General features: G+C 45.2%; 1 protein-coding gene and 1 pseudogene across 1 annotated transcript; one reads left to right on the top strand and one right to left on the bottom strand.

Moving 5' to 3' along the window:
- The first annotated feature begins 2,137 nt into the window (after positions 1-2,137).
- LOC144102107 (uncharacterized) lies at positions 2,138-3,034 on the top strand (annotated as a pseudogene).
- Positions 3,035-3,433: 399 nt separating this feature from the next.
- Positions 3,434-6,078, bottom strand: LOC144102106 (uncharacterized). The gene is made up of 4 exons (XM_077635396.1): positions 5,720-6,078; positions 4,817-5,504; positions 4,358-4,563; positions 3,434-4,197 (listed from the first exon to the last, which is right to left on the bottom strand). Exons 2-4 carry the CDS (start codon positions 5,327-5,329, stop codon positions 3,708-3,710), a joined length of 1,209 nt encoding a protein of 402 aa, XP_077491522.1. The 5' UTR covers positions 5,330-5,504; positions 5,720-6,078; the 3' UTR covers positions 3,434-3,707.
- Between the last annotated feature and the right edge of the window lie 12,026 nt (positions 6,079-18,104).

Raw genomic sequence — 18,104 nt, 5'->3', positions numbered from 1 at the left:
AAACTGACTCTTTGGGGTAAAGGTGATTATGCAGGTATGAATACAGAGTTGGCATCTTTTTGCGACACCTTCGCGGCCAGTTATAAAGAGCGTCCTGTTGATACTAACTGGCAACTTTTTAAAACCGAAATGCTCCGTCTAATCGCAAAGTACATCCCCACTATCACAATAACAGAGAGTGCACAGTCGCCATGGTTCAATTCTGTACTAAACCTGTTGAATAACAAGAAAAAAACGCTCTTTCGCATTGCAAAGCATTCAAACAACGACGCTGCATGGGATAAGTATTTTCGCGCCGCCAGCGAGTACAAAAAATCTTTATATACCGCCAAACACAACTTTTTCAACAACACTCTGCCCTCTATGCTGCGTAACGACCCAAAACAGTTCTGGAAAACAATCAATCCTTCAGTTTCAACCAGTATTTCTTTGTTCCATAACGACGGCTACAATGTTCCTGAACACGAAGTTGCTGGTGTACTAAACGATGCATTTTGCGCTGTCTTCACCAATGAGACACTTGTGCACCTCCCTTCACCCCCTAATTATGCTTATCCTCAAATGTATCCCATAACTTTCGACCCGTTCGGTATCTCTAATGTAATCGACAAACTAAAAAATTCATACGCCGTGGGAACAGATGGCATTAATGCCAAAGTGCTTAAAATACTAAAGTAGTCAGTAGTTTTGTTTTGTCACTCATATTTCAGCAATCGCTAACTAGTGGTGCCATTCCTGCTGACTGGAGGATTGGGAAGGTCGTTCCTGTCTTCAAAAAAGGTAACCGTTCATGCCCCACCAACTACAGACCAATATCTATCACAAGTGTTTGTTCAAAAATCATGGAGCATATTATTTATTCCCAGGTTGCATCTTTCCTTTCATCGGTCAACTTTTTTCACCCCAATCAGCATGGCTTCCGTCAAGGTCACTCTTGTGAATCACAGCTTGCTCTTTTCCTTCATGACATTCACACCAACCTTGACCTTAATACACCCACTGACGCATTTTTTTTAGATTTCGAGAAAGCATTCGACAAAGTATCGCATCGTCACCTGCTACTCAAACTGTCATGCCTTAATTTAGACTCTTGTGTGCTCACCTGGATCAGCAGTTTTCTAACCAATCGTCTCCAGTTTGTTGTCGCCAACTCCCATTCATCCGCTCTCACCCATGTCCGGTCGGGTGTTCCTCAAGGTACTGTTTTAGGCCCCCTTCTTTCCCTAATTTATATTAATGACCTGCCAAATAACATGTCATCGAACATACGCCTGTTTGCCGACGATTGTGTGATTTACCGCTCCATAAATAACCAATCAGATATTGCCGTCCTACAGAACGACCTCGTTAAAGTGCAAAAGTGGTGCGATACCTGGCTCATGAAACTAAATGTCAATAAAACCTTTTTAGTCTCTTTTCACCGCCGACGTAACTACTCACCTCCCAACTACCTCCTTTACGGTTGTGCCATAACTCAAACCGACAATATTAAGTACCTAGGTGTCCATATCTCCAGTGACCTATCCTGGCTCAGTCATGTTACTAATATAGCTAACTCAGCCAATCGCGTCCTTGGCTACTTACGGCGTAACTTTTCCTTAGCACCCCCTTCCGTCAAACTAATTGCCTATATATCACTTGTCCGACCTAAACTAGAGTACGCCAGTTCTATATTCGATCTTCACCAAACCAACCTGTCGAATTTACTGGAATCTATTCAAAATCGCGCTTCGCGAATTATTCTTTCAGAGTACTCATATCGCGCTAGTGTAACTGGACTAAAATCTCGACTTGAACTTCGTACCCTAGCATCCCGTCGTCAACTAGCTCGCCTTTCTCTTTATCATACATTTTTTCACAGCTTGCCACCGAACAACGCACTCATCCGCCCAGCCCATCGTTTATCCCGTCACAGCCATCTCAAAGCAGTCTACCCCCAGCGCGCCCATACCACAACGTTCCAAAAATCATTTTTCCTCCGTACTGCCCTGGACTGGAACGACCTTCCCGGCCCCATCGCTTCCCTTGAAGATCTTCAACAATTCAAGACTGCCATCGAAAATCACTTTTTTTTGTCATAACTGCCGTACTCCCCGCCCACCCCTCATGTAATACCCCTTAAAGGGGGCCTTTGAGGACTTAATAAATGAAATGAAATGAAATGAAAATCAAATCTTCCTGGTACTTGTGAAACTTAGAGTTGGCCTTTTTCATAAGCACCTCGGCCATCTGTTTCACATCTCTGTCAGCACAGTGTCAAGAATTTTCTCCACCTGGATTGATTATATGTTTTTGCAACTGACAGAGATGACACTGTGGCTGTCGCGGCAAGCAGTCGATGCAGCCATGCCACCAGCCTTCAGAGAAAGGTACCGGTCCACACGCGTAATATTAGATGCAACAGAAATAAGATGTGACGTGCCTACATCTTTTGTCACACAGTCACAAGTCTACTCAGCATACAAGTCAACCCACACATTGAAAGGACTTGTAGGAATTTCCCCTCACGGCGTGCTGATATTTGTTTCCGAACTGTACACAGGAAGCACTTCCGATAGATAATGTTTGGTACAGAGTGGATTTTGAACATGCCATTTGATCCAGATTATTCTGTAATGGCCGATAAAGGATTCAAAATAGCAGACCTTCTAGAGAGCAAGAATATCAAGCTCAACCTGCCGCCCTTTCTCACACGCGGGCAGTTTACTCCTACAGAAGTCGAAGAAACCCAAGAAATCGCTGCCATCAAGATTCATGTGGAACGCAAGATAAGAAAAATCAAGGGCTACCATATATTTGACCATTCAATTCCAATCACCTCGGTACCCTTAGTAAATCAGATGTGGACGGTGTGTGCAATTCTTACGAACTTTCAGCCACCACTCCTAAGGGGCGCAGAGTGATATGCGATTTCAATTGTATTGTGCACAGTATCTGTGCAAGTTACTGCACTAGACAAATGTATTAGTGGAATCCCTCAAGGTAGAGTAAATTTGTAATAAGGGAGTAATTACTCATTGTCATCCACCCAAGCGTAGCCATACGGCTACAAAGGACTCGGAAACTTCGTAGTTAAAGAAAAATTCGTCCTGGTCCGGGGTTCGAACCTGGGACCACCGCTTTAACGGAGCAGTCGTTCTACCAACTGAGCTAACCGGGACGGTAAGCCTATGGTAGGGCGAGACTGAATTGATTAATAACTCAAAGTGGGAACAGTGTTAGACAAATGTTTTAGGAAATCCCCCAAGGTTACCCAAGGACGAATTTTTCTTTAAGTACGAAGTTTCTGTGAAAGCTGTATAGCTTTTCTTTGTAGCCGTATGGCTGCGCTTGGGTGGACGGCAATTAGTAATTACTCCCTGATTACAAGTTACTGCACTGTGGCAGTAGCTTCCTGAACAGTTTTTCATGTGGGCAATAAACAATGCTTTTTCCAAACCACTTTATTTACTGCATGGAAGTTCTCTCTTGTCTAGGCAATACATCTTCTGCAAAGTGCGTTTCCTCCACATTATTTCAGCTGGAAAATTAAAATGTGCGTCATTACCCGCTGCAGTGGCTCAGTGGTTACGGCGCTCGGCTATATTACAAGTACCCGTATTGGTACTGGCAGATATCATTGACTGTATCCATTCTCTCACACTGAGAGCCAACCTGCTTTTTATATTTATGCACAGTGAGTGAATTCAAGGTTTTGTTGGCTTCATTCATTTCAGACTAAGTCGCCAGAGAGATATGGCAAAAGTGTAGTGAAGTAGATAGAATTCGTCCAGTACCCGTCTGACATTCTTCCACTCAGTCGGCTCGAACCTTAATCTTTCAATGAGAATGAAATGCCTTCCTAATACCACAAAGTCACCCCAACCTAACTGGGAAATACCCATCTGCCCCGAGAACTGGTAAAAATAATCGTGATCTCTTTTCAGATGTGGCACATTGTCAATCAAGCTGCTACAAAAATCAGCCGCCAGAAGTTCATGTGCCTTACAGTCCCGCAGACTATGGGGGCACTTAATTTCAACAGCTCCATAGGAGCCTTCTACTGAATCATATACGATCCTGTCGGGCGAGGCACCCAACCATGGGAAGTCCGGGTTAACAAGGAGCCCGCAGCTGGTAACAACAGGAGCGTGGCCCATTTTTCTGAGCACATCTTCATACCGCTGAGCAGCCACAGCTTCCATTTTGACTCCGTAGCTGAAAAGAATTGTATAATTCAGATGATGTACTGAAAATATATTTAATTTTCTTCTTAAGTCCTTTTTACCATCATCATGCATGCAAATATTATACTACACAATATATGTCATCAATATTATAGACGGATTCATGTGAACCGAAAGAAAAGGATACTTACTTGACCTCAGGGACCCTCGAAAGTTCTCTGGACGCCGTAATGTTCTCAATACCCTTGGTAGTCCATGGCGACTTTCGCTTCATTACGTGCCAAAATTTAGATGACGTAAGGCGGAGTTTTCGTTCTTTCTGCCATGCTGCACTTTTTGCTTTTTGCCGAGTGTTTCTTTCCAGGGCTTTTGCTGCCTCTATCGTCACAATGATTTCCTGCGTTGTGATAGGCCAGCCCATGCAAGAGCAACACATTTTGGTTCCTAATGTTGGTGTAAAATGGACTATATGGCTTATCACTAAAGATGTAGAAGAAATACCTCACATTCACCTGTTACACAAACACTAAGGGAATAGTAACATTCTCTTGCATCCACACCTTGAAAAATGAAGCGCTGGCTAGCTAGTGCTCTGAACATTGCAGCCGCCGCACCAAAAGACACCAATATGTCAATTAGCACTCACTGACCTGCACAATGCTGTTTCCATTGAGGTATGCTGGAGGAAGCCATGCAGTTGTCTCCTCGAAGTATTTCCAGGCTGGGATATTTTCGACCGTAGTTAGTGCAGCATTTTCCAACCCGGAGGAGAGCACATCGAATCCGTGGGGCACCAAGGACATCTGGTAGCTCTGCGGCGATAGTGACGAAACGACCCCGAACCTCGACTGTCTTGACTCCCCTTCATCTGTTAAGAGAAGGCCTTTAGCGAAGTCGTTATCGGGGTCACACGCGAGGAGGTCCAACGCTAATCGCCTCTTCGCGTCCTCCTGCTGGGGGCGAGTTCGACGCTGCACACGACGCTCCTTTGGCAGAGCAATCCTCGGAGTGCTGCGTCCACCCTCCTTCACACTGCGCCAGTCGACTGACTGAACAGAGCACCCTTTGACTGCGCTGCCCCGAGGTACCCTCCACTGCTGGGGCAAGTCTGTACACGCCAACGAATCTGGCGCCTCGGTGAATCCCCTTGACTGCAGTAGCATGATGGTGCGCAAGACGGCGAGCAGGTGGTTGCAGGCGAGCTTTCCTGCAGGGCACTCAACAGCCGTCGACGATATGAGCCGTGTCGTCGAACGCAGCCATCACGGCGTATGGCGCCGAATTTTTTTTTTTTTTTTGCTGCGAAAGCACGGTGCCATCACGAAGACGAGACCACCGCTGTAAATAAAGAATAAATAATATTTTTGAGAACTCTGTTCTCTCACCAAGTGAAAGGCGCTTTCAATGAATTCTCGCTGTTTTTTTTTGTAACGCTTTATATTTGCATATAAGTTTCCCATTTTATCTACAGAACTTTAGCGAAGGATACGGTGCATGCGAGTTATCAGCACAACGTTACGATCGCTAAACGCTTGCGCAGAACACAGCCTTACCTGCTTTGGCTGGTGGTGGTCTCAGCGCAGCCACGTTGACGTAAGACTCAACGTGGAAGTTGTAGCTACGCTCGTAGCTTCGCTCTGTGCCCGCCCTGCTTTCGTAGAAGTCGCGGATACTCCGGTCCAAGAGCGGCGGGATCACAGTTAGGTCATTTCGCCATCCCGTAACGGGAAATATAACAGACTGTGAAATAACTGCAAAGCCACGTAGGAAAGCAGCCGTCGTTCGCTGTTGGCCTGTAGCCAACTAATGCAATCAACACAGCAGCTGCAGTACGCGAGACGATATGACGCAGGATACCAACGCTGCTACTTGCACCGCCGCTACATTCGCGCACTCGCTTTCCTGCACAATGGCGTCGTAGCACACTGTTGCCAGAAGACGTTACAGCTTTTTTCAGTGTTGCTGGCATTTATGCAACTCGTCTAATCCAGTACAAAGAATCAAAGAACGCATTCAAAAATTTGGTGTGTCTATTTCTTTAAAGGCGCAGTCAGGTCAATTGGTGCATTTTCTGAATATGTAGAATGAAACGGTACTGAACGAGAAGCACATGTCCTTGTCCTTTTCTTGTCCGCATTTTCAAAGCTGTTATATCCTGCATTTATAACAGGCCGTATATAACTTTCGTGTTTTGCATTCTATGCAGGTTTAAACACTCAAGCACATAAAATGAATACCATCTGGCTGTGAAACAACCATTTTGTCGTGTGCTATGCGGTGCCACAAAAGTGAAATTAAAGTTATGATGAATTTTGTGTCATCTGTAAAAAAGGAACAAGGTTGAAGGTGAAGGAATCTCACAAGAAGTATCTGTCACTTTATAACATGGCAGTAAGCAAATGTACCAGAGATGCTAACCGTTTTTTATGTACAATTTTCACGTCGGTTAGCAGGAGTGCCAGCAAAAACCGTCGTGCACAACACCCGAGCAGGCACAAGGCACAAGTGGATCAAGCCCACGGATGCAACGTGTGGCCACTAAGGACCTCCGTAACATTCCAGATAAGTTTAGGATTGGCAAAGAACAACAGAGAGATCGAGATGATTTTAAAAGTGTTGACTTATGGGTCGAAGAAATTAGGGCGGAAAATGAGTCACCACTGTTGTATTACATGAAGAAGCTAGGGTGACACCAACAGTCATGATGGTGACTTTGAGCTAGCGTTAATGACATTCATACAACGAGAGTTACTTTCTAAATTGGGGACAGAGAAACTGTGCACTGACTCCACCCATGGCACAAATAAGTACAAATTCCAACTGACAACCGTGCTCACAATTTCTGAAGATGAATATGGTATTCCGTGTGCCTATGTGATTTCAAACAGGGTGAACATGGGCACCATGGTGAGGTTTTTCGAGACCATCATAGAAAAAACACAGTACAGTGTCAGGCATTTATGGCTGATGATGCCCCTGCTTATGGCAATGCATGGGAGCAAGTGATGGGTACCTTGAAGAGTCGACTGCTTTGCTGCTGGCATGTGCTGCACAACTGGAGCACGCACCTGAATACAGTCACAAACAAGGACTGCAGGGGTCGAATAAAGGACATATTACACACTCTGATGAAGTGCACAGATGAGACATAGTTTCAACAGTTGTTCCCTGCATTTCTTGGCATTCATTCCGAATAGCGGCAGCTTAATCGCCTTGCTCCAAAGGAGCTGGATGGCTTCATCAGATATTTTGAGAAAACATACGCAAAAAGGGCATGTCAGTGGGCTTACTGCTATCGGCAATACATTGAATTAACAGCAATCACTTTGAGTCAATGCACAAGACACTGAAGTACTCTCACTTTGGTGGCAAGATAAATGGGCGATTGAATAAATTAATCAAAGTACTTTTCTATTTGACGTCTGACAAGCTTTAGAGCAGGGCTATTGCACTTGTGAAAGGAGGAGCACACCACCGCAAATCTGCCCTATTTGGGAGGCATAAAGTGGGGTTTTAGCTTGTAAGGCCAGTACTGAGAGAGTGGGAGATGGCCAGTGGCATGTAAAGTCACAAAGCTTGGTGAACTTAAAGCACACAGTGCAAAGGACTAGCAAATCATGCAGTGGCTGTGAGCTTCATTGCAAGCAGTGCGAGGCTTGCCACATGTTCACATGCACATGTGCTGACCAAGCAATGTATGCGCACATGTGCAAGCACATGCATGCTGTTGCTTTAACGGAGCTGCAGTGCAGTCGCGCAGGTTGCAGAGCAGCCAGGCCACCTGTTCCAATTGTCCTTCCAGAGGTGGCATCCAAGACTATGCCATCGATGATTCAGGCTCCTTAACGGCCAGTGCTCAACATATAATGCAGAGAACTCAGCAAGGCTCCACATTAAAAATAGCAGCAGAAAGAACTGATATGTTGAAAGTGAAAGCTGGGCATACTTTCCAAATGCTGATTAACCAGCTTCCAGAGAAAGCTGCCGAGGAGCAAAAGATAATAGAAGAAGACCTGACAAAGTTTGCTGCAAAGCATAGCCTTGCAACCACAGTAATAATAATAATAATTGGTTTTGGGGGAAAGGAAATGGCACAGTATCTGTCTCATATATCGTTGGACACCTGAACCGCGCCGTAAGGGAAGGGATAAAGGAGGGAGTGAAAGTAGAAAGGAAGAAAGAGGTGCCGTAGTGGAGGGCTTTGGAATAATTTCGACCACCTGGTGATCTTTGACGTGCACTGACATTGCACAACACTCGGGCGGCTTAGCGTTTTGCCTCCATAAAAACGCAGCCGCCGCAGCTGCCGCAACCACGAAACAGACAACAGAAAAAAAACACGGCTGGTGCTTGAAAATAAGAACGTTGAAAAGCAGCCACGGTATGGAGCACCGAAAAATGGCAAAATCAAGCCTGCATTGGGTCGTCCTCCCACTATGCTGCAGCAAGAAACAGTAAAACGGCAGCTTCGCTCTCATGAACTGCACAAAGAAGTCCTGATTATTCATGCCGGAAATGACCACGATTAGTGCAAACTAAAAAAGCAAAATAATGCTTCCTTGCGGATTGAACTTTGTCAAAGCTGAGAAATGTGCAGTTTATCTGGGAAATGTGCAGTTTATCTTTATGCAGTAAAATGTTCATAGAATGCTTTGACTGAAAACAGTAAATAGCAAGCATAAATAAGGGAAGTCATAGATAGTGCATCTGTTATAACATAAGAGGCATCTCGAACTTAATTTGTGCTGTTGCTCGGGTAACATACAAGTGCAACCATTATGAAAGGGAACACGCAAGCATGCCCCGAAGCAAGCCAGTGCTTATCTTAACGTGTCTTAAAACAACAAGTGTGTCACGCTTTTCAGTTGTCTTCCATTAAAAGCGGAACAGCAGTGCATACTGAATTAGTAAATTGGAATAACTGTTCTTGGCCACATGTTCCTTTTTGTGCTGCCTGCACCTGTACATAAATGGGGTATGGTTTGCAGCCATGCGGCAGTGGCTTGGATGGTGTGTGCGTTAGAGCGTGAGAGGCACCTTCAACCTTGTCAGATGTGCTGCTGGTGTGTGCATGGAGTGTACATAGATGTGTGGTATGGTGTGCAGCCACGTGGCGGTGGCTTGGATGGTGTGTGAGAGAGGTACCTCCAACCTTGTCATGTGTGCTGCTGGTAGAGAGAGAAAGGAGTGGTAAAGGAATGGCAGGGAGGCTAACCAGTAAAATGTTCCGGTTGACTACCCTGCACTGGGGGTAAGGGATGAGGGCGGCATAAAAGAATATGAAGAAGTAGAGAAATGCGGTCCGTAGCAAGCACGACAGGTAATGACACAAGCGCTGTAAGCCACAGGCCGCCGCAGCTGTAGCCTGCACACCCTGAGGGCTGCCGACTGCTGCGACTTGAGTGGAACAGATCGAGGGCCCTCCATCACAATGCAGCGCAGGCGTTTCAGTGTCAAGAAAGGCTGCTTGCCGTTGAGGCTGATAATATTGAGGACAACGTAAGCATCGGACTTCTCGAAAGGATGAGGCTGGAGGATGCGTTTTGCCAGCTATTGGACAGCTGCAAGCACTGGATTCAACAAATCCAGCATCTGCAGTGCATTCTGTGCAGCTGGCATGTGCATGCTGGAAAGCAGCACACGCATGGCATTCACGATTGACTTTAGCATTGCAATCACTTGCTTGTCGGCGACCTGGTCCGGTTTAAGACCTACTACCCGACCAGCAGTAGGCTCAACAAACTGGGTGCGCGGTGCTGGGGTGGGTGCTGGGTGCTTCGGGAGCGGTGGCCAAGTCACTTGTCGGAGCTGTGACTTGTGCTTGATTAGCAATGGGCTGGGGAATCTGAGTACACAATACCTGCTTGGTCACTGCGGGTGTGTGTAGCTCAGGCAGGGATGGCCAAGGCCCGTCTGCGACAACCGTCTGTGCCTTGCCAGTTATATTGCTCCAATTCCTTAAAGTAGTATGCGGAGGGGGAGGACAAGTTGCGGAAATTCTTGGACGATCCTTTCCAATGCTCGCTACACATTTAGAAGGTCTATGACGAGGGCGACGACATCGTCGCACCTTAGTGGCAGCTTCTCTGTGTTTGGAATTGTCTCTTGTCATTTGAGTAACGCCCTTTCTCTTTTCAGGCGAGGACAATCTTTTGAGGCAGCATCATGAGCGCCGCGGCAATTGGCACACGTAAGGACTGTTGCTCGGCAAGAATCGCCGCTCTGTGGCTGAGTACACTGTGGGCACACGATGGGGAAATTCCACACACTACTCACGTGTCCTGTCTTCATACATTTCCGGCACTGCAGAGGCTTCGGGACGAAAGGCCTAATTTAATGCCGAAAGTGCCTAACCTTAAGGTACGTTGGAATGCAGTCCCCTTTGAAGGTAGACTTGATGCACTTTGTCCTTCCAAGACGCTGAGCTTGCAGTATGGCTACACCGTCGGTAGCCTGTTTAATCAAAATGGGCAGATCAGAGTCGCGGATGGCTACGTCGACGTCGTTAATGACGCCTGCCGTAGTGCCACTGCCTAGTTGGACATCAATGGCGACGACATTCCTAAAACGATTCACCCTCACATCTTTAACTGCTCTCGGGACGCGGGCCTCCAGGAACGCAGACGTGGCTTGCCTATTGATGTGGTTGAGATTGTCGGTGGGTCTCTGGCACAAATAGGAGAGTATGTGCGATGATCCTCGCTCCGTAGTGATCGTGGATGTACTCGACGGCGACGAGTCCTCACCTTTGCGCAGTCTCCGTTTGGCCTTCTTGCTTACGACTCTGATGAAGCCGTCGTCAGCCGAAGAGTCATCACTGGTGGCCGAGTAGACCACGGTGGCCTGGCTGCTTGAGTTATTCAGGAGGCCAAGACGTTTCCTCTGGGTGGCAGCGGATGACCGACCGGACTGAAGTTCAACAGCGTCCACTTCCATCACCGTCACCAAAAAGAAATAATGGTTTCATTATAATGTCGTAAATCAGAAAAAAACTGAAGAGGCGAAGGGACGGCGTTCTGGACTAGAGCCACTACATCGTCTTCCTCGTGCGGCTGGTAAGTATGTGTGCATGGAGTGTACATGGATGTGGTATGGTGTGCAGCCACGCGGTGATGGCTTGGATGGTGTGTGAGAGAGAGGTACCTCCTTGTCACGTGTGCTGCTGGTATGTCTGCATGTAGTTTACATAGGTGTATGGTATGATGTGCAGCCACGTGGCGGTGGCTTGGATGGTGTGTGAGATACGAACCCTCCAACCTTGTCACGTGTGCTGCTGGTGTGTGCATGGAGTGTGCATAGATGTGTGGTACAGTGTGCAGCCGCGTGGCGGTGGCTTAGATGGTGTGAGAGAGAGACGCCTCTAACGTTGTCGTGTGCTGCTGTTAAGTATGTGGGCATGTAGTGTACATAGACGTGTAACAGTGTACAGCGATGTGGCAGTGGCTTGGATAGTGTGCATGTTCAAGAGCATGAGAGACATCTCCAACAGTGCCGCAGGTGCAGCTGGCATAAAGTACATAACAAGCTCTCAATGCAAGCCCAGTTGATTCTAAAATATGTTGAAGTAAGAAAACAGTCTTTTGGTTGAGTACATATGCAGTCTAAGAAAGCATGCAGGAATTAAACTCAACTGTCACCTTTCTGTTCACCAGAACTTTCACAATAAACGTTGTTGCAATACTTCTGCCCAGGTCTAACATGCCGTTAAGGCCAAAAACACAGGACAGCAGAAAAAAAGTGTTCGCTGAAAACAGCGATGAAACATACTCACAAGGTGTTGGCAATTTGAACAGCACAAAGGGAACTAAGTTTTAAAAAACTGGTTGAAAATGTCAATGAGACATGCCCATAAGATGCCGATGATGACTCACCCCAGAGATGCTGTTACTGAGGGAGCACCAGTGATGTGTATGAGTGTTCTCAAAGAGTCTGAATTTTATTTTCGCAGCATGAATTCACTGAACAATTTCCAAGCAAAGTGCAGCAAATTCCATCTTCTTGTTTTGATAGACAATTTGCTGTGGCACATGCTAACTTACAGTAAAGACTAAGCCTAAGTGCATATGACTGTACTTCTGGTAATGTACTGAAGTATTTGCCTAACTCTTTCCTAACTGCGTGTTTCATTCTCACTTAGTGAAAACTATGAAAGCAAAAGGTTTGTGCAATGCCAGCTAGTTTTTGGGTGGAACTTATAAATTTCTAATGCAGCAGGCCAAAGTGCGCTGTTTGTATAAAGTGCAGTCAGGTAACGGCTACTGCTACTGAAGAACCCTGGTGCCTTGAATTATAGTGAGCCTACCTTGTCGTACAAGTGGCATTATCAATGATCCTGAGCACAACTCTATTTAATGCTACGGACTTGCAGGCTGCTGTCTTGAGCCATGCTAACATCTGGGGCAATGTACAGCTGCAGAGCTGTGGGTTCAGGTGGATGGAAGCCAGTACCTCCACTAACTATAAAGAGGCATTCTAATCCTAGGCATTGTTCATACAGTCCAGCAAACATAGTCCTTGTCATGCTCACATTGTAGGAAGCTTGCTGTATATCGGTGTGCAGAGCAGAGTGGGCTGCAGAACTTCATATAGAGAACTAAATTTTGTACACTAGACTAGCCACACAAATTTTAGGCTGAACCGCACTGGTCATAGGGACAGCTGCTCACTTGCCCTTGACTAGAGAAATTGTAGCTTTCTCACAAGTTTTGTGTTCTTGCCTTGCTTGTGTTTTTTTTCCAGATTTGATCAGGCAAAATATTGAATGCAGAAAGTAGCATCTGAATGCGCTGGCTGTTTGTAGGCCCTACCAGCTCAAGATAGCAGATTTCAGGTGAGGATTATTTTGTGAGGTAGTTGGTAGGCTGCTTTGAGAAAGTTCTTCAGCATAGCAAGCTCTAGACACAACAGGAAAGAGGAGTGCCATTTGCTAATTTTCTTGAAGCCCAAATGGTCATGGGAAGGGAACTGATATCCCATGTCAAGCAGCCCCAGTCAGGGTACACTACCGGCCTCAAGTATTTCCTTTCTAGTCATTCTTTCTTCCTGAAATTTTCCTCCTAGGAATAGAGAACTAATCCCGCTATGGCACCTCAATGGCTCTGGCATCTTTAGACTGCTTACCCCAGGGGCGCGGGTTTGATCCTGGCCGTGGCGGCTATATTTCAGAGCAGGAAGAGTACAAGAATGCCCATATGTTGTGCAAAGTCGGCGCACATTAAAAACCCCAGGGGGTGTAAATTAATCCGGAGACCTCCAATATGGTGTCCCTCATAGCACATGTGTCGCTCTCAAATATAAACACCACAATTAAAAAATAAGATGTTTCAGGCCACTAATTTTCCACTCAGAATCTGCATGTGTAAATTTTGTCTGGTGCTGCTGAACAGAGAACCTCTTGACAATTAGTGCACTCTGTTGCTTGTTCATACCTGCCTTGCATCAACTGTCATTTTTGTTTGCATGTAGTGCACTCAGAAAGGCATGCGCACTTTAGAAAAAGCGGTATCAAGTGGCACTCCATGCTGCGTACCTATTTGTCATGTCGTGCTGTCACATAAACCGGCCCATTCCGCCCATCCTCATTGTGAACAAGGGACCCTACGGGTCTCGAAACGTCATGCGTTAAATATTTTTTTTTGGCGAGTGTATGTTTCTTGTGCTTCCAGAATATTTTGTTATCGTGGAGCGCATAACTACTATTCATCTTATTTAACAAAAACAATACTGCTGCAACATAGAAACAGTATTACTCATTTTTCGGAACATTTCAGGTGAAATGTGTCACACGAACTTATATTTCCGTGGTAGAACTAGTTGAGAATAGCCTTCCCTCACAATAGTAAAGCACTTCATAAATGAATTTGCTTGGCAGTTATCGGTATGGTGCTGTGGCAAAGTTGCTAGGAATTTGTTCTGCTCATTCAGATACTTATTTCTATTTTCGCTTCCGGTTTCCAAGTACCAAATTTACTTACATAATGGATGCACTTGCATAATAAATGCCTTGCCTACTTCAGTCTTCAAAATTTGGGGAAGTTTATTTGACCACACCAAGTTTTACAGCATGTAATAAATGCACCAAAATTACCATTCAAATTTTTTCCCACAGTCTGCATTCGTTATGCAAGTAACTGTGGTATTACAGGTTACAGAATGAAGCACTGTCAGCCGTAATATGTGGCCACAAAACTGCCTGGAGCCACGTGAAGAGGAAGGCTCCCAAGGCTCATCACACCACTTTTCTCCAGTATCCAGACATGACCCCCGTTTAATCCTGCACCTCACATTCACCTCGGGATAGTGATAACCTGTCAGCTGTATTACGAATGTTGCAAATAAAATGTCTAACAGAAAACCGTGGTTGTATATATCAGGGGTTTTCCTTGACTTGTGGCAGCCAACCTGGACAAGTTGTGGTAATGCAAGGCAGCCCAGTATGCACAAAATGTGAATTGCAACACCTTCACATATCATTTATTAGGGTTCATCGTTTTCCACGCTTGGGTGCGACTTATCTTTACACAACCCTCGCGTAAAGTGCTCCTTTTCCTTTCTTGGTTGCCAAAATGACTTTTCCTAGGCCTTTTGACAATTTTCAATTGTATTTCTCTACGAATGTGGTACTTCTGAGAACTTGGAAGGTAATTTTACATATGATCTATTTTTAATAAGCTTCCAGATACTACGCTTGATTTAAACATTTTCAGTCATAGATACACTAACATTGTGTAATCACTGTACAAAAATATTGATTCTAATGGATGTTTGTGATGCCATACAAACACAGTTGTGGCTTTGGAAAGCTACCCTTCCTATTGCACTGACATTAAATACAATTTGCACACAGCAAAAACTAATCTCACTGTGTGTGTAACGTTGAAATTCAATAGGTTCCATTAGACGCTGCTTCGAATCCAGCTGCAGTGATTTAATTTTGATGGTGACAAAATGCTAAAGGCCCGTGTGCTGTGCGAAACCACTGGTGGCCGACATTACCGGAGCCCTCCACTACGACGCCCTTCATAGCCTGATTCGCTTTGGGACGTTAAACCTCATAAACCAAAAAACCAACTTGTCTATTAACTGCAATACCCACATCAAGTGGGCACAACTGACAAGGTGCTCAATGCATGTTCATTAATGGCATTTTTGTTGCAACTTCCAGTTATTTTCCAAACAAAATGATGATGGGAATGCTTGAAGATTAGAAAAGTTTCTTTCATTTGAACAAAACCTTTGTCAAAATTGTTCACGTGTAGTATCTCACTTATTTTGCAGAACATAGTTTCTCGCTAGTTAAGTCGAAATGGTCCCAATCAGCCTGTGGTGTCAGTATAAGGTGATGTCAAAATAAGGACAGTTACATCAATGAGGTTTTTGAAATGAATCATGAAATAGAGTACAAAATGCATGAGCTTGTTACATGTAGCAAACATGAAGATCCCTTATGCATGAATGTCACGAAGCTTGTCCCTGCAGTGCCGCATGAAAACCGATAATATTTATTCACGAATGGCACATTTGTTAAATTATGATCAACTAAGGCTACAAAGAAATCACAGACCATCAATGTGACTCATGCGGCAGAGTATGCGTCAGCATTATGTTCCTGCCAGACGGAGCAGACGCTGACAGGTTCAGACTACGAATGGGTCGCATCAATCACCACGTGACTCCCCACTCTACTCACCTGATGAAATCCAGCTATCGGTGACACATCCACTCAACCCACCCCTCGACTGTGATTGACAACCGCTTGACAACACTCTCCTCCTACCCTCTCTTCTCTTTCCACTCTCTCCACTTTGCCACTTGAGATTTCAGACGGAAGGATGGATGAATTATTCCAACATGGGGGTTCTGATGCTGACGCATTAAAATAATATTTTTGAATCACAGCTAAATATTGTTACATGCCAAGTTGAAAAGTACTCGCTAAACCTTGCAAAAATGTGAGAACGTTTCCTGGTGTGTGCACGCTGCATCACAAAGACGTACATTTGGCACCTAAATTGAAATCTGCAGTGTAGCGAGCAGTTATCACCAGGTGCTGTACACAGACACGAGCGCGTGATGGACCATGCCTATTTCCTTATTAAGGCCCTTTCTGTGCAGCAGTGCTTGTGCACTCCCCCTGTACAGAGTGTGAAGACTGCTTTTGAAGCTAAGGTTGGTCACATTGCAACGAATAAAGACAGCACAAACACGAGAACCGGACACACAGCACTGACTCAACTCTTCGGTGGTCGGTGCTATGCGTCTGGTTCCCATGTCATCCCTTTTTGTTCTGTGACCAACCTTAACTAAAACAAACAACTTGCCCGAACCCTTGCTTTTGAAGCATACCATGCACTAGCACGCAGTTCAGTGCACAGACTGAGCCATGTGTGCTTTTGTTGCAGCAGTAAACCACGGGCACAAAAATATGTATATACAGCCAATTGCGATAGTCAGTAATGCGAGGTTTAAGCGCAGCTGTTTTTGTATTTTAGTTTTGCAATATGCTAAGGTACTTAATTTAAGAGAGCCACCAGCCACGGCGAGATTCAGTGATAGGTGGTATTTCGCTTTGCTACTACCTGCCACATCTGGCAGGTGGCGCGTTACGCTGCTAGCCGCCCTCCGGGATCTTCCCGTGGCAGCCACCTTCCAATTTTCCACTCGTCCGCTCTTGCCCTGATAGGTGGCGTGTTATGCCGACTACGACGTGGAATCCAGAAACGGGCGGCAAAGAGTGGCGCTCTAAAATGGATGAGAAAAGTGTACAAATGAAAAGTGTGCACATACCATCTGCTCATTTCTGAAAAAAAGCCGACAAAAACAATCCTAATAGTACTTCAATGCTAAACCGTATTTGGCTCACTTATACGAATTTACAGCACCTCACACTACCATCAAGAAAAAAAACATTCACAAAAGACAAGAACCAACAGAAGGAGTGTTCACGCCACAACGACTGGTCTAGTCGTGGTCCAGTCGTTGTGGCGTGAACACTCCTTCTCTTGTCCCTTGTCATTTGTGACTGTTTTTTTTTCAAGGTACAATGTACCAACTGGCCCGCATTTCAACCCCTATGCATACCAGCATGACACAAAGGTGTTCTGTGATGCCTGCAAACTTCTAAAGCATTCTGCAAGGCACATCAGACTTGCCTACTAGACATGCTGAGCTACTGCTGGCACAGCAGTGCCACAGAAATGGTTACTTCACAAACATGACTACCAGTTTGTTACTATCACTCAACAATGCGATGGTGCTAATATCAGCAATAAAAACCTGCCACATTTAAGAACAAGATTATTTATCGAGCAAAATGGCAAATAAGCTTCCATGCGATAAATTCAGAGCCAACATCTCACTGAAGCAGCCAATATAAAGCTCATATATCATGTGCTTGTAAACAACAAACTTATCCTTAAAGGACTCAAGTGAACCGTATAGCAGTGGTTTCCACCAATGATGCATATGCTGCCTAATTATGGCAGGAGTCTACTACTACAGCTTCGTCTACAGGAACCCAAGTTTAGTCGGGAAAAGACCTCAACATAAACACCTTTACTTAATGGCCAATTTTCCTCAACTTAATCTTGGCGAGTAAGGACCGGCGTAGGTACAGTAACGCCCAGTGTTAAGCAAGACAGAACATGCAAAAGTGCCACCCACAACTGTGGCATGCTCTTTCTGTCTCAGAAGTGCCAGTACAAAACAATTTCCTAATGATCTGACTCTATGACTTGACAATGCTTGTGTGAAAATTGCCAAGAAAATGCGGCTGAGCAACGAACTGCTTAATATTTGGTTGACTTAGCTGGACCCAACGATTACTAAGCATTTACACAAGCCTGAATGGCCAACTTCACCCGACATTGTCAGGTTCATGTAAACACCTAGTATTACACAAGTGTGAACGCAGACAAGAGCCAATTAGGTCACATACAC

Source organism: Amblyomma americanum, chromosome 8, assembly GCF_052857255.1.
Source record: "Amblyomma americanum isolate KBUSLIRL-KWMA chromosome 8, ASM5285725v1, whole genome shotgun sequence".
Lineage (NCBI taxonomy): Eukaryota > Metazoa > Arthropoda > Arachnida > Ixodida > Ixodidae > Amblyomma > Amblyomma americanum.
Note: the sequence above shows the minus strand (reverse complement) of the source record. Positions and strands in the feature narration are given on the sequence as shown.